The sequence below is a fragment of the Nelumbo nucifera genome, chromosome 7 (genome assembly GCF_055504915.1).
Source record: "Nelumbo nucifera cultivar China Antique chromosome 7, China Antique-T2T, whole genome shotgun sequence".
NCBI lineage: Eukaryota > Viridiplantae > Streptophyta > Magnoliopsida > Proteales > Nelumbonaceae > Nelumbo > Nelumbo nucifera.
Genome location: NC_142655.1, coordinates 19,671,976 through 19,689,730, shown reverse-complemented (window position 1 = coordinate 19,689,730; position 17,755 = coordinate 19,671,976). Strand labels below are relative to the sequence as shown.

At 35.8% G+C, this 17,755-nt stretch overlaps 1 protein-coding gene across 17 annotated transcripts in view; it reads right to left on the bottom strand.

Moving 5' to 3' along the window:
* Positions 1–9,543: 9,543 nt before the first annotated feature.
* Positions 9,544–17,755, bottom strand: part of LOC104588283 (putative LRR receptor-like serine/threonine-protein kinase At1g56140) — a 52,774-nt gene continuing 44,562 nt past the window's right edge. For 16 of the 17 annotated variants that reach the window (XM_088891768.1, XM_010246148.3, XM_010246147.3 and 13 more), the window contains 9 exons: positions 17,619–17,683; positions 12,970–13,358; positions 12,295–12,493; positions 12,025–12,189; positions 11,592–11,710; positions 10,886–11,096; positions 10,533–10,761; positions 10,271–10,415; positions 9,544–10,180 (listed from right to left, as the gene is read on the bottom strand). In XM_088891768.1, coding sequence (XP_088747894.1) covers positions 9,887–10,180; positions 10,271–10,415; positions 10,533–10,761; positions 10,886–11,096; positions 11,592–11,710; positions 12,025–12,189; positions 12,295–12,493; positions 12,970–13,358; positions 17,619–17,683 — 1,816 coding nt within the window. In that variant the 3' untranslated portion in view covers positions 9,544–9,886. The remainder of the gene's footprint in view (positions 10,181–10,270; positions 10,416–10,532; positions 10,762–10,885; positions 11,097–11,591; positions 11,711–12,024; positions 12,190–12,294; positions 12,494–12,969; positions 13,359–17,618; positions 17,684–17,755) is intronic. The other variant, XM_088891769.1, reaches the window with a different exon arrangement.

Below are 17,755 nucleotides of genomic sequence, written 5' to 3'. Positions count from 1 at the left end.
GGCTCGAACACCGACCCGTCGACTGACAGGCGCCGACCTGACGACCTAGCCCAGGCGCCGACCTGGACGCCTGGCACAAGCGCCAGCCTGACAACCTCGAGGAGTTCATCACCGTACTCCGGTTCTGACGGGATATGACGTCTTACCATTTGAAGGCTTTTCACCCACCTAACCCGCGAGGGCACCACTATATAAGGACTCCGACCCCCAAAGCCAAGGGGGGAAGAAAAAGGGTATGGTAACCCCCACTCTCTAGCTCTCTCATTTCTCTCCAAGCCCTCTGTAATCAGAATGCTAACTTAGGCATCGGAGAGTCCCTGCCGGGAAAATGCCCCCGGGTCCTCTGATTCAGTTCCCGCAGGTTCCTCAGCTCCCGCTGTCTACAAAGGAGAGAAAATCACCTCACGCGGGGGGTAGTCGGGTAGCGCTACACCAGGGAGCACTGCCGGGCAGTTCGTCACCAGGCAGTTCGCCATCAAGCAGCGCCGCCGGGCAGTTCGCCACCAGGCAGTTCGCCATCAGGCAGCGCCACCAGGTAGTTCGCCATCAGGTAGTTCGCCACCAGGTAGTTCGCCACCAGGCAGTTCGCCACCAGGGAGCACTGCCGAGCAGTTCGCCACCAGGCAGTTCGCCATCAGGCAGTTCGTCACCAGGCAGTTCGCCATCAGGTAGTGCCACCAGGCAGTTCGCCATCAGGCAGTTCGCCACCAGGCAGTTCGCCATCAGGCAGTTCACCACCGGGGAGCACTACCAGTCAGTTCGCCACCGGGCAGTCCGCCACCAGGCAGTTCGCCCCTAGGCAGTTCACCACCTGGGAGCATCACCAGGCAGTTCGCCACCAGGCAGTTCTCCCCCAGGAAGTTCGCCACCAAGTAGCTCATCACCAAGGCACATCACCACCAGGTCAAACACGAGGTACTTAGCCAAAAAAATTTTACACATCCCAAAAAATGGTACGTGACCAAAAACGGTTACATCATGATCCTTCATTTTGACACTTCTAAACTTATTATGCGGTTTGCAAAGGCTATTTTAGTGGTTTACTCTTGATGTTCAACTTTTTTTTTTCTTTTTCTTTGTTTGGGTCTTTGTTGATTGTTTTGAGCTTGTTTTGCAATCCAAACATGAATGAATGAATTCTGTCTTTATGGGCTTAAGAAAAAAAGAAAAAAATAACAATAATAATTTCAAGAACACCTTTCTTGCAACCCCATTGTAGGATAAACATGAGACCCCAGTGATTTTTTAACATACCAATGTTTAATGTTTGGTGAAAAGACAAAATATCACGTCAAATTGGTGTCAGATTAAAGCATTGGTGTGTTCAAAACTCACTGGGGGCTTGTCGGGGGGTTGTATGATGTGTGTTTTCAATAATTTCAATATCTTTATTAGAACCCATTAAGTAATCAAAGCATGGGGTGCTAGTTGGTTTAAATTTTGTCTTTTATTTTCATTGTTAATAAGAATACTTCTTATTTAGCATATGTATTTTTATTTAGTATTATAAATATATAATATTAGAGGTGTGTACAAAATTTCTCAACAAGTTTTGTATTTTATAAATTTTTATTTCTACCTATTTATTGCATAGGAAAATGGTTTCATTTCTTGTTTTAAATTTTGTATTTCGTTGATAAAAGTATAATATGATAAATATAGCATTATAGAAATGTGTTGTATTATTTTGTAATTTTATATTTTATTTATTTTTAAAAAATTTTATTATTTAACCATGACACCATGGGTTGACCCATTTGATCCATATGGTTAAACTATTTACCTACCACCTAAACAAAAGAAAGGTTTTGCTTTTATGTAGGTCTTAAATGCATAGGTTTTGTATTATTAAATTTATTGGATATAAATTTAATTAGTAGAATTTATTGGTGAGAAACAAAATTATTTCAAATAAAGGATAAGATGAGAGAAAATATGAATTGGCACCTTAAATATTGAACTTAATGAAATGGAATTAAATGAAGTGAAAAGTAGTAATTTAAATTATATATGTTTTTTGCTCACTATAGAGAGGGGCCAAATTCATAAGTAGGGTGTTTTAGTCAAGAAAAAGTCCACAAAGATAATTTGTTTAATATACCTAATGTAAGATTTAATAAGAGGGAATAAGACTTAATACCTTAATTATTTTTTTTGAGAAAATACCTTAATTAAATATTAAGACTTAATGAGATAGAATAGCATGGACTTCAAAATAGTAGTTCAAATTATGTTTTTTGCCCTCATAATAAAGGACCAAATTCAAAAATACGGGTTCTTTAGTCAAGAAAATGCCTAAAAGCTAGACCTCATTCCTACTTCTTAAGTAGTATAAATTTGTTTAAGGGTGGTTTAGTTTTGGGAGGATTGGATGGAACTTGAATATATCTTTACTTATTTCTCATCTCTCAGGTGATTTGTGGTTACCTTCCATGTATCTTTCTTTTGTTTCTTTTAATGCATTTTACTTTATTATAAAAAAATATGACTTTTTGGGTTGGGTAAATGTTTAGACTTTAGCCAACCCAACCCAACCTCGATAGATTCATACTTTTCATACTTACATGTATACTTATTATATAAAACCTATTTATTTTATATGTATGTATGTAACTGTATGTGTGCATCTATCTCTATATGTATGACTATTTGCAAGTTTATGCATGTACATATGCATCTATTTATAATGCAAGATAATGTAACCGGTTCTGGTTACGTACCAATTTTTTTTTTTTAATTTTTTGGCTAAGTATCTCGTCATTTGACCTGCTTCCAGGTGGCCTGTGACTCAGGGGACGATGGAGCTCACTGGTGGCGAACTGCCTGGTAGTGAGCTACTTGGTGGCGAACTCCCTAGTGGTGAGCTACTTGGTGGCGAACTCCCTAGTGGTGAGCTACTTGGTGGCGAGCTCCCTGGTGGTGAGCTACCTTGATGAGCTGCTGGGTGCGCTGCCTTGGTGGTGAGCTCCCTGGTGGAGTGCAACCCGACTGCCCTTTGCATGAGATGATCTGCTCCTCTTTGTAGACGACGGGAGCTGAGGAACCTGCGAGAATTGAATCAGAGGACCCGGGGGTGTTTACCCGACGGGGCCACTTCGATGGCTAAGTTAGCACTCTGATAGTAGAGAGCTTGAAGATGATATTAGAGAAATGAGAGAGCTAGAGAGTAGGGGTTACCTCCCCTTTTTCCATCCCCCCTTTTCCCTAGGGGGTGAGGTCTTTATATATTAGTGATCTAACATGCAACCGCCTCTGATTCTCTGCTGCAACCGTTATTTTCCAAGGCTGAGCTGGTGGGTGCAGGTAATCGTTGCAGGGTACGGTCCTGTCAGGCAATAGGCAACCACCAGAGCTGGCAGGTACGGTGCCGTCAGGCGAGAGACGTGGGTACAATCTTCTGGTACGACTATCAAACGGAATGCTTCTCATGAGGCCCCGGACGAGCTCCTTGGTGATGAGCTCCGAGCTTCCTGGTGGCGAGCTCCTTGGTGGTGAGCTCCGAGCTGCCTAGTAGCAAGCTCCTTGGTGGTGAGCTCCGAGTTGCTTGGTGGCGAGCTCCTTGGTGGTGAGCTCCGAGCTGCCTGGTGGCAAGTTCCTTGGTGATGAGCTCCGAGCTGCCTGGTTGGCAAGAGGTTGCACTTAGTTGACATGAGGTGTCAGGTGTCATAATTTCATTAGAGGGCCAAATCCGCCCTCATCACAAGATGACCTGACAAATGTAAATAAAGTTTAATCTAATGAAGGAATGATGAATGCTAGTGAAGAAAACTGACATGTTGATCTACTTTGTCCACTCTGCATGACCAGAAATGGTAGCATAGTTGAGAGAAAGGGATGAAAGGATAGATAATAAGACCTCCTTTTGCAGTGCTTAGTATGCTTCCTAGTGTTAAATGAGGTACTTTTGTTTAGCACTAAATAGGGGTGTTCATGGTTTGGTGGGTTATTTTCCAAGCTGAACTGGTACCACTGGTTTTTGGAAAGTCACGAATTGAAACTGAAATCAATTAGTTAATCAGTTTATGAGTTTGATTCTTTGGTTCTTTGGTTTTTTATATTTATAATATATATTATAAATAATATGTAAATCTATAATATAAAGAGCCTTTTGCATAAAAATTAAAAAGGTTGAGTAAATTGGCAAATTCAGTTATGTTTTCAAACAAATTGCAAAAAGGGTGAAAAGAACCAAAAAATCAACATTTTAGAACCAAAAATCCCCTTCTTAAAAAGCCCACCCAAATTCCATTCTCTCCCATTAGACAAACTCCTTTCCCTCTTCTCATCGTCCTCATCGTCTAAAGGTTCTCTCCTCTCTTATTTCATACAGATAAGCGTCTCTCTCTCGCCCTCCCTCTCTCTCTCTCTCCATCACTACAAGCCTACAACCGCTGCTACTTACCTTCTATCATCCCGTTCGAATGCAAGTGACCGAAGCAGAGGTGGTGGCCAAAACATAGCCCCAATGATGACACCCTTCTTTTTTTTCTTCTTCTTCTTCTTCTATCTCTTCCATTTCTTTGGCATAAGTGGCATTAACCAATTCCATTGCTTCGCTTTCCCCAAGCCACCAAACTAGAGGCCACGTGAGCGCATGAGTGATGGAGTGACAGTTGCAATGCTAAAGAGGATGAAACCTTTGCCATGGAGATAAATTATGAGAGGGACATCAGGGTAGGGAACAATTTGGAGAATGTGGGTTGAATGGGGTTTGCTAAATGCCTTCACTACTATTACTCAAAATCAAGAGAAAAAATAAAGAATCCATTCTTTTATCCAAAATTGATTCAATTTCAACCAAGACTATACATCTGTAGGCTTAGATTTTTCTCAAAGAAAAATCGTATAGATACTTCTTGTAATATTGAATTAAATGATAAAAGCTTTTTATCATACTAATGGGTTTGCTATTACTAATAAATTAATGAATAAATAAATAAACAGAACGTATCAGTTCGTTGCATCTGAGACAGAGAAGTCAATAGGGAAGCTTGGATCATCTTTTTGAAAATTTCAATTATTAGATAGTAGCAAATATAGATAAACCAAGTGATTTGTATTTACACCTTCAAACGCATCTAAAACCTAATAGACCACAAAGTTGTATATGATTCTTATAAGTGCCCAGACTATCTGGTATATAATAGATTAGATGGTGTTCAATAGATTTAGGAATCATCCAACAACAAACAAACTGAATGGTGTTTTACAGGCTTGACAATCATTCGGTATTATAAATACTTGATGGTTGCTTGTAGTTTTAAATCATCAATTGCGGTTGCAAATATCCATCACTCTTGTGACAAAATAGTATTTACACTTTTAAATTCATCTAAAACCCAACAGACTACAAGATTTTATATGATTCTCACAATTGTATAGACCATCTCGTATAGTGGAGACTGGATGGCATTTTGTAGACTTAGAAACCATCCAGCATTACATAGGTTGGATGGTTGCTTACAATTTTGAGTCAACAATTATAGTTACAATTATCAATTACACATGTGATTTAACACATTCAAGTTCTTTTAAAACCAAATAGACCACATGGTTGTATATGTTTCTCATAGGTGCATAGACCATCCGGTATGGAGAAGATTTAGAAACCATTCGGCATTACACAAGCTGAATGGTGTTTCACAATATCAGTCCAGTGAGCAAGGAATCTCCATCTTTCCCGATCATTCGAGATGAGTAGTGTATGCCTTAACAAACTCATGAGGCGAAACATTCATCGTTCTAGCAATCTCCATAACTACAACAACACGTAGAGTTGTGAGGCAGTGATGAACTTCTAGGGTTTTTTACTCTGTAGGAAGTGTAGAGGGCATTCTTGTGGGAGATTTTACTGTTAAATAATTGATAAATTTGGCAAAAGCCAAGCTCAATTTTTCTTTTTTGAAATAAACCAACTTCTGACTTAAGCCAACCACAATTCTAGATTTTTGTGGTGAGCTACACAAATCCTCTCCCCATTGTAAAGAGCTTGAGCCATGTTTTCTGCAAAGATAGGAGCCTCCAACTTCATTTCAACATATAAGAAAAAAAAAAGATAGAGAAATAAATAGATGCCCCACAAAGTGAGAAGAGAGAGATATAGAGATGAAAGACTGAGACAATGAAAGAATGAAAGCAAAGTTTGGCCTAGGTGGGATTAATGAGGGGTGACTTGGTAAAAAATAATAAGCTTTTTTGTACACCTCATCAGTTTTACAATTTTGTTCAAAATGTATATGATTTTATCAATAGTCATAACTTTGTTAATTTTTATGCAAAAAGCCCTAATATAAATACTAGAAATGCATATAATATATTATATTAAAATAGTAAATAATATATCACATATAATGCATATATATTTATAATATATAGATAATATTAAATATATATTAAAATTTCGAATTCAAACTGGATTGACCGGTTTGGTTCAGTCCTTGGTTTTTTTATGAACACCCCTAGCACTAAGAGTTCTTGGTAATGCTATTTATTCGCCTCTTAGAGGGCTTTTTTTTCATGGTTGTGTTCATGTTTCATTTGGTTTATGAACACAACCAATGTTTTGTAAGACATTTTCATTATGTTGTTGGATCTAGAACTAACAAACAATGGTTCCAAAAATAGCAAAACTCTCATTTTTTGAACACTATGGAAGATAGTTTTTTTAGCACAACTACATTGTTCGTTTTGTGGTTCGAAAAAAGTGTGGTTGTGTTCCAAAATCATACCACCTCTTTTTGAAAATAAAAGTATTTGTTTTGAATTATCATAGTGTTTTGCTATGGTTGTGGTTTTGTTCTTAATAAGTTGTGTTCTGAATCACACAAAACCACAACTACTATTTGTGGTTCTAGAAAACATCCAACCTTGTTTTTTGAATTATTATTTTATTATCAATATTGTATTAATATTGTTATTTTTATTGAACTAATTAGTTTATATTAATATATTATTTAATGATTATTTTATTAAGTTTAGGAGTTTTACTTTTAGCATTGACTATTTGGACTCTTTTGGTAGTTATTGTTAATATTTTTATTAATAATATGAACTATTATTTTTTTCATTAATTTAATTATTTTATATTAAGCTTATTATTTGATTATTCATTTTATTAATCTTAATGAGTATTTTTATTTAATTAATTTTATTATTTATTATTTACATTTTAAATAGTATTAATTGTTAATTTTATTAAATTATGTATTTTATTCTAATTTATTTTTAGTTATTAATTTATCAATTTTAAATACTTTTATTTATAATTAATATTAATATTTTCAGAATAATGTAATAAACTATATATTCATCAATAATGATAAAATCATAAAATTTCCATTTCTTAGAACTCAACATTCAGATTTTAGAAACGTAAAAAAACAAATTTTCACTCAAATATTTTCACACAAAGCTCAAAGTTCACCGAATGACTCCTAAAATTGTGTTTCATCTTTGATTTATTGATCTTAAGTTTATTTATTTATAGTAAAAAATTTTGACCTTAAATATTTGATTTTCTTAAGGGTAGGAACATAGGAGTGCAACTTGGACATGCTTGGATTGGGTTTTTGTCAAAATCTGAATGGGCTTGGACTGAAAAGCCCAGCCAAATGCTATGTAAAATCTTTAAATTGGGTACCAACTTGAATTTTTACAGCGTAAATACATACAAAACAATACAAAATACAAGGTTCTATACTCTACATAATTGTATTTGTATACAAATACATACAAAATATAAGATTTTGCACTCTATAAATTTGCATTTGTACTCCTTCCAAACTGAGCCTTAAGGATCAAAACGCCTTCAATTCTGATGGCAAACTAATGTTTAGTTTAGAACAATGTTTTGAATCCGCCGTTGTTGACACAGATGGTCAAACCATTTCAACCATTACCTGATCACATTTTCAGGTCCAGTTTTTCTAAAACTTAGAAATTGACCAAAAAAGAAAAACCATTGACATGCTAAAAAATTGCCCCATTAACTTGCTTGATTCAATCACTGGGTCATGGGACAACACACGATGTATTGAAAAATTCCAGAGGCCATAATTTTGCGTTGGGTTGTCTGATTAGAGTAATTTTGTTTTTGATTTTGGGTAATACAAAGCACTTATCTCAAATTTCAATTTTTTTTCTTTTTATTTATCAAAAATAAAACATTAGACATAGAAACCATATATAGAATATAATTATACATTATATAATACATGTTTATACATGCATGCGGGGACCCACTTTACTAATAATATAACCAGCCTGAGGACCCATAATTTGCCATTTGTCATATATTAGGATGACCAGTGAACTGACATTATATCCGTTGAACCTTGAAGATTCACTGGGCATATTAGCATAGAATATTTGAAGCCACCAAGTCCTTTGAAGTTTGAACTGAGAAAACCTAATGACAATCAAAGGAATCTAGAGGGAAAAGATAAAAGTAATGAAATAGAATCAGATGAAAACACAAAAATTGAAATTACAACGTTGGAATGATTTATGCTCAAAACAAAAATGAAATAAATTGATAATAAACATTAGAAAACAGTAACCCTAGAGAATGAAATTTAGTACTTTCAACGGAGGACATGAACATCTATACCTTTCTCTTTCTAAGTATCTTCACAAGAGAGAGAAAGTGAGAACAAGAAAACCTCATAGGCTTCCAACTCTTGGTTTGAATTTCTCTCTCTCTCTCTCCTCTATTCTACTCTTGTCTTTCTGTATTTAAAGTTAAATGAGAAGATTTTTGTTAACTGGACAGAGGTTTAAAACTTTCAAAGAATACTCCCAATGGAACAGGGGAGAAATGGAAAAGAAAGGAGAGAAGCTAGAGGAAGGGAGGAGGAAGAAAAGACAAGAGGGTAGGATGTTTACTTCGAAGGAGGAAAAGAAGAGTCACTAATAAAAGGAGTTTCGAGCCTGATATGTTTTCTGGGCGCCGAACTGAAAATAGCGCCTCTTTATCTTTATCCGCCAAATACAGTGGGGATGAATGTAATAACAAAGGCATAAAAAAGCGCCTCCGTAACAAAAAAAAAAAAATGAAATTGCCTTCTTTATTAATACATTACAGAGGCGTTTTTTTGGGACCGCCTTCGGTCATGAGCCTCTAAATGTCAATATTCTAGTAGTGAGAGAGAGAGAGGTGGTCTTTTAAATCAAGGGCAATTTAGTTCAAGTAAAAGACTTTTTTCCTCCCGCTGTCTTTTTTTGCAATTTATTTTGAAACGTATCTGCTTTTGCCAATTCAACAAACTTTGATAATTTTTATGGAAAAGCCCCTAAAAATTAAAATAAGAAATATGAGCTAATATCCATTCCGGAAAAATCTCTATCTGAATATGTTATGTTGTTACACAAGATAATACGAAGCCACAAGAAAACTTATGTTTTTTAAAACAAAAAAAAATCAACAACGCCTTCTTCCTTCCAGTTCTGGAATTCACAAAAAAGAAAAAAAAATGTTGGAGGGCACTCCCTTATTTTCAGTGTTTGCAGAACACAAGCTATAACAGAGACTAACGGTTATAGTTCTTTCTTGCAGAACACAGACAAAAGGATCTATTCTTGATTGCATTCACAACATAAATTTATAAGGCAATCAATCCAGCTAGTGTTTTCCAACATAGTATACATTTTGCTTCCTGTACATAATTGGGTTGAGTACATTTTGCTTCCTATGAGTACATAATTGGGTTGATGTTTTCATTTTTCTTTATCATGATGGACAGCAGAAGTATATTCCTCTAGTAGGAAACTGCAAGCAAAAAATGACATTTATTGTGGAGCATTGGATGAGACTCGAGAAGCATCTTGTCAGGAAGGGCTTGGGTCATCCACCATGCTTGGATCTGATGGTCTTCAGTTGGCTATTAGACTAGTAGTCAATTTTTACACCTAGATTTCTCAAAGAATTCTCACCCATAAATCTACTGCTGATATCGTTGAGTTCCCAATTTGTTAAATAATCAGGTCTGGATGCAATGGTGCTCACTTCAACATCTCCTAAAAGCATAGCCACAACACGTGACATGGAAGGGCGCAGCGCTGGTGATACCTGAGTGCATAATAGAGCTAATCTTATAAGTCGACAGGCTTCCTTTTCATCAAATTCACTCAATTTTGGATCAATGAGTTCAAGCTCACAGTTATTTTCATGTAGATTCCACGCCTAAATGATCAAACAAAAATGAAAAACACGTAAGGGATTATGTCTATATAAATAGTGCAGGTGAAAACAATAAATTTCATTTTTTTTTACCAATTCAAGAAGATATATCTTCTCTGGGTCCGAGTAAAAATTTGGCCGCCCACTAACGATCTCTAGAACAACAATTCCATATCCAAACACATCAGCCTTCTCAGTTAGATGCCCGCGCAAAGCATACTCTGGTGCCAGATAGCCACTTCACAGGCGTCAACAAAAACTGATGTTACTTTGTTGTATAGACCAAGGATCATAAATATAAAGAAAAAGTAAATGAAGATAGAAAGTAATATAAGTAATGATTTTGGGTGATTACATTGTCCCCGCAACTCGGGTACTAATGTGGGTCTTCTTGTCATCATACAGCTTGGCCAAACCAAAATCCGAAATTTTGGGATTTAAGTCAGCATCAAGTAGAATATTACTAGCCTTGAGATCTCTATGTACAATCCTAGGTCTTGACTCTTCATGAAGATACGCTAGCCCTCTTGCTGCTCCCAAGCATATATTATAGCGGGTGTGCCAATCAAGATTCAAAGTATTTCCTGAAAATCAGTGACATCATTTGGATATATATATCATCTGTAAGGCATCTAATGTATTCCATATATATGAATAAAGTTATGTAGTTGTGAGGTGAAAGAACAAATTTCTTGAAAATATTCATACTAAAGAGTGCTTGATCAAGGCTTTTGTTTTCAAGATACTCGTAGACCAGGAGACAATTATTTCCTTCTATGCAGCATCCGTATAATTTGACAAGGTTACGTTGTTGAACTGCAGATAATGTAGCAACCTCTGTTACAAATTGACTTCTTCCTTGATGGGATGCCACAGAGAGTTGCTTCACAGCCACTAACCTCCCATCTAAAAGTACACCCTGTAGAAACCATAAAATTCAACTTAACTCCTTATCAGCATATATACATATAAACGAGAAGATTTCTTTGGTTTACAAAATATTTAAAAACCATGAAACCAAGAATTATAGGGAATTATTTGGAGAAAATATAAGCAACAAATAATACAAGGAATTCTCCCCTTGCATAGTTATGTATCATATACACACACACAAATGTTCATGCATATGAATGGATGCAAGAGAAAGATATTCAAGGATAAACTGGAAGATAAGGTCTGATATGGAGTCCTTTTCATGTCACCTATTGAAAATCCATTATATTATAATGCCAGACAATAATTCCATGTTTTGTGCCATAGAAATGAACCAAAAACTTCCAAGGAGGGTCATGATCCCTAACAAGCCTATTTGTTTTTCCTAGTGATTATGATATCTTTCTAACCCTGAGTTCTAAAGCAGAATTTACATCATTTTAGTAAGGCTTTGTAAATTGGCAGATGAAATGCAATTTACCTTGTAAACTGGTCCAAAGCCCCCCTCACCTAGCTTATTTTTAGGATCGAAGTCATGTGTAGCATTTTTCAGTTCAGTGTAACTGAATGTGTTTGGCTTGGAAACTAATGCAATAAACTCTGCAAATGAACACCAAAAGGTGAGTTGTAATCCACTTATTTAGTAATAATAAAAGAAATTTAAAAAAATAGGCATATCCTCCTAAATGTAGGATCAATGGCATGCTCTAGGTTTTAATATATGGAGCATCAAAATTGAGAAAATTTGGACTGGCTTTTCTTTCGGCAGTTACACTTAAATCCATTTCAGTTAGACAATATAATATCCAAAGAAATCTTTTTAATCTTAGTACTTAGGTATCTTTCAAGGAGTGTGCCCCAAAAAATTAAAAAGGGAAAAAAGAAAACAAGAACCACTATTACCATTATCCTACCTTCTTCAACCTCACTGGCACTTGATCTTTTCCTTTTTAAGTAAAAAACTATAACTGCCAGTAGGCTTGCAACTGTAACACCAACTACTAGTCCAACAATCAACTCTGTCTTTCCCTCACTTGTTGTGGTTGTTGGTGGAAGGCCACTAACAGTTGGTGTGAAGTCTGACCAAGAAATCCATAATCAGTAATTTAAAAAAATAAAAGATTACCTGATTCTTTACATTCATTCATTAAAATAGATTCATCCATCAATTCCTAATATATTACCTGAAGTTACAGCCAGGGCAGAGATAGATGGCCCATAGTAACCTTGTTCAGGTATGCAGCAAGTACCTTTTCCAGCCCAGAAAAGATGAATTTCAATAAAGTTCTCAGATACATTGGCCTTAAATTCTTTCTGAACAGCTTTATTAGAGGCCCCACCTGCCTCCTTTCTTATATCAAAGTCTTTTAATTGTAGATCCCTCTAAAACATTGAAAACATAGCTTCAACAACCAAGAAAATCTTTTGTAGCATCAGGTATATATATACAAACCAAAAACACATAATGATTAACAAATATGCATGAAAATTAAGGGTTTTTTGGTTTGCTTCTGGCATTTTTTAAGCATGATAAACTTGAGAGGTTCAATAATTGAAATATGAGTTCAAGACCCATGACAAGAAATTTTATTCAAAGATTCTCTTCTGACTGTTTCTGTTAGTAATCTTTTAGGTTGTGGAGAAAAAACCCTTGATAAGCTCTATTGAGTATACTCCAATGAGAGAAAGGAAAATTGACATTCATTAAAAGACTCAAATATGAGTTGTGTTATCTATATATACAATTTAAGGTTAATCTATGTTCTCATCAATGGATGGGTTCAACTAATTAGAAACGGGTTGAAATAGCAATGCAGCTTCCTGGATTCAATGATAGACCTAGTATAATATAAGTATACCTGTATATAAATGTCAAAAACACGCCTTCCAAGACTTCTCCAAGATTCTGAGCTTGCATCACTGATTTTTGTCTCTGCAAACCAAAGGCTTACTGTGTAGATTCCATTCTCCAAACCTAGACCACAGTATCTTAGTGATCCTGGAGATAGCCTTGATGTTTGGAAGAACTCAGTGGTTAAAATACCTGTGCCTGCAATTTGTGATAATGTGTTCTGGAAATAACTAGGTGCCTTTCTATCATTAAACAATCCAACATTGCTAACTCCCCATTTTTTGGTATCTGTTACATAATATGATGCTGGTGCAAGAGTTTCATTTTCACTCTCAAAAATTCGGCCAGTAGGGGATGCCATAGCTTGACCACCACACTTGACTGAAAAGTTTGCACCTGTGAAAATAAATCATCATGGTCGAATGGTTCAAATTAGTTTCAATATAGTGCATAAGCATAAATATGAATTGTCTAGATATGGGATAAACCCATCTACTACTCCATCTGCATTTTTTTATTTATTTTCAAAAAAAATGTCCCTAGAGAGGTAATATGGTGGGTTATGGAAAAGAAAGGACTCCCTAATAGGTACTTGGAGCTAATTAAGGATATATAAGAGGGTGCAAAAACCAATGTTAGAACACTGTGGGAGAGACATCAGATTTTTCAGTTATAGTGGATCTTCAACAAGGGTCAACACTGGGACCTAATTTATTTTCACTAATCATAGATGAATTATGTTTAGTCAATTCAAGATGAGGTCCTGTGATGGCTTATGCTTGCTGATGACATAGTATTAATTGGTGAAACTAACAAAAGATTAAATTCAAAATTAGGTTTATGGACAAGTACATCAGAAACAAGAGGTTTTAAAATAAGGATTAAAACAGAATATATGCAATGTAAATTTAACAATAATAGGAGTGTAAACCAAGATAAATTTAGGATTAGAGACCAACAGATAACTAATGTTACCTCTTCCATTATCTTGGTTCAATAATTCATAACAAAAGAGAGATTGAGGATGTTGCTCATGAAACTAGAGTAAGATAGGCAAAATGGAAGGGTCCATCCAAAATCTTATGTAATAGGGAAATACCACCTCAGATAAAGGGAAATTTCTAAAAAACAGTTTTAATGCCAACTATGTTGTATAAAGCAAAATTTTGGGCAACTAAAAAACTTCTCCAAAAAATGTGTGACAAAAATGCATATATTTAGATGGATGATTGGTAAAACTAGAAAAGGATCAGGTCAAAAATAAAGTCATATAGAGGAACAGAGTAGCTCCAATAGGTGATAAAATGAGAGAAAATAAACTGAGGTGGTTTGGTCACATGCATAGAAGATTCACATAGATATATTGGATTGAACAAAATGGAATGGCAAAACAAGATTCACATGGTTGATCCCATATAGTTGGAAGCAGGCTTAGATGATGATGATGATGATGATGATTGTGACTACTCTCATTTCTCTAGGTTATTGTCAGCACTCGATTTTTTCCTAGTCCTTTTTCCTCACCTTGCCAAAAAAAGCTAACAAATTGCAAAATACACTAAACTTCCCAAAAATTAAGATTTGGCCCATAAAGACACCAAAACCCCCCACCTTTTGCACCACACACACTCAGTTAAACCATTCTGATCGCCTTAGAATACCTGAAAACCTTAGGCTACCAAATCCTAGCCCCAAATTCTCTAGATCCATTGAAATTCTGATCCAATGATCCCAATCAACCCTCCTCCATGCACAATCTACCTAATCAAACCTATTCACCTAAATTAAATCCTTAAAATACCCAATCTCACCACATTGTGACCTAAACTTCGAGGTTCCACCACCAATCCATTAAAGATTCCATTTTGACCCTCCTAATTAATAGAAACCTATGAACCTTCAAACCTCCCATCAACACTAACCTAATCAGAATCTGTTGCTGCACACCTAACCCAACCACTACCATCCTGCCAAGTTTCACACAAGAACTCACCCCTGAAACAGCCTAGATTCTGTTTTCTGACCTCTAAGTGGCCAACCCTCTCAACTTAGAACACTTTCAGACTAGATTCCATTCATTAGAAGCATTCTTATCCCTGGATTTATTTGCCAAGAAACGCATTCTCACCACCAATTTTTCTCTCCAACATAGCCTATGTAATGATTCTTGCCTTCTCTCTGAGTAATTCTCCAGGAATCATGTCCAAATCAGGAAAAGTTACCCTACTTTGGATATTCGCCTATAGAACCTTAAATTTTGGTTGTAATTTCATCGGAAACTGCATGCATAACCTTATGTTCTTCATGAAGCTTCTTTACATCCTAAATGCAACAACCAATCTGTGCTTGAAAAAAGTTAGCCATCTCATATTCTGTCCAAGCTCTGGAATCCAACATAATATTCTTGAATGTGCTTCATCCTTTAATTGTAGGAGAAAATGTCCATTTCCAATTGAAACTTCCTTCTTGAATTTGCTTGCTAATATACCCTTCCAAGATTGATCCACATATCCTAGTCTGTCTAGAAGCCCCTTAGTGAAATGCCAATACTAGGATCAATTGGCTCCAAAATCCATCAGATCATATTTGCATTGTTAATTATTCATTGCTGTAAATTTTTATGATCAATCTCTTCTAGTTTCGTTTAATACACATCAACATAGCTCCATACACCCTCCCCTTTCACGAAATACAGAAAGTGGAACTTTCAAATCCCAAAATTTGAATCATCAAATCTGACAAGGAAAAAAAAAAGAACTGAAAAAAAAGTAATGTATTGTGTTTTTCATGTTCTTTTGTAGTAGGATCCCAAATTGTTGTTTTTGGATAGCTTTGTTGACAGTTTGGGACCAGGGGTATTTCGTCATTTTATAAGTGAGATTCTGGTCAGGGGCATTTGGGTGCATATCTGCTGGGTTTTGGTCTCTTGGGCCTTTTTGTAACAAAAGTTATCTTTTGGGGGTTCATTTGAAGTAAGCTTTATTCTTAAGGAGTTGCTTGTGAGAGGGAAACATTCTAGGGGTTTATGTGTAAATATTTTAATTGGCTTCTCCAGCAAGCCATTGGGTCTTATAAAAGAGAAGGGGGGCTATTTCTGGAGGGGTCTTTTTGGTCATTTCTCTCTTGTTTGAGCTGTAGCTCAGCCCAACTAGGGTTTTCAAGTATTGGGAGCTTGGGTTTTGAGGAGTTGACCCATTTTGGCACCTTCCAATCCCTCCATCACTGCGTGTCCACATGAGAGGCCAGCTTGCTACCATTATTATTGTAGCGGACTATTCTAGGAGGAGTTTTACTTCAGGTTCAGGTATGAAATCCCTAAAAATCCAACTAGTTTTTTTTGTTTTCAGCTTGGCATTCTTGTTCTTATTGCTGTATACTTGAAGTGTTGCTTGTAATTTGTTTGTCTATCCACATCAAAATCTGATGGATAGTAGTTAGCCACAAAGGAATGATTTTAAGCAAAAATACCACTTACAACATTCCAAATATTTACCCTTGTTGAAGCTTTGGATCTAAAGGATTGATGCCAAAAGTCAAATCAGATCAGTTGAATCTAGAAGAAAGTTAGATTGATGCAAAAAACTACCAATTTTATCCTCATATAACCACATAGGATGAAGATCAACATAAAATATCAATGACAGGCCTCTAAAATCTAGAAAGCAGGTTCAGATATGCTGGACAGAACATCTCTTAAGTCAAATATCCAAAAAGAAAAATCCAAGAAAATGGCTATTATTCTGTTCTGAATATTCCCTATCAACAAAGAACAATCTCTTACAGACTCTTGGCTGAAAGGACTGGCTCAATTCCTAGAGGACTGAGTTCAAAATGAATTTCCACTTGATCATATGGGCGAGAATCCCAAGATCTAACTAATGCTCTGATAGACTGACACCTTAAAAACCTTTATGATCTAGACAGTCCAAGGTCTGCAAACAGTTGACAGTAAAAAGAAGAGAGGGAAGAATAATAGAGTGCTGTTCAAAGTATCGATACGCCCCTCTGTATCTGCAGAGGCATAGCAGTACTAAAAAGCATGCACTTTTTTTTTTCAAAAATTGGTTTTTGGGGAGGTTTTTAATAATATTTTTATTAAAAAATAGGATTCCCGAAACACCTGTAAACAGGTGTATCGGGACCCCAAAGATATGATACAATACGCCCCGTATCGCGCTTATCATATCAAAATTTTGATCCTTGGAACAAAGTATGTGTCGAAGAGAGTCCATCAGTCAACCACACCCCCAAGGTCAAATTACATTATATACGGCAAAATATTTACAATTACAGAATAACTTTTGAAGGGGCAAAAGAGAAATAAATGTATGAAAGGACTGTAAAACAATAAAGAAAAAATTAAAAGAATACATTATAACCCCCATCTCTACATCTCAAGGCTAAACAGCTTTCAATGAATAACAGCTCTACAAAAGTGTAGATTGTTACTTACCTAATTTCTCTAATAAATGTTAATATTTCTAGTATTAGAACTTAAGACTTGAGAAAATCCTTCCTTTTCATAGATTATTTCCATCACCTAACATGGGTTAAGGACATTGCCATACTTGTGGAATGAAACATGAAATGGCTACAGCATAAACAAGAAATGCTGAGCATCATAAGAAAGAAAAATAGAAAAATCACATGACTTACAATGTGGAAAACCTCTATTGCATGGAAAATTTCTCTGAAGACAATCTAGACCTGGAGAAAGAAGGCTATATACACAATAATAATAGTGTGAGCATCAACAAGATACTTTGAACATTTCAATTATACTAGAAAATTTT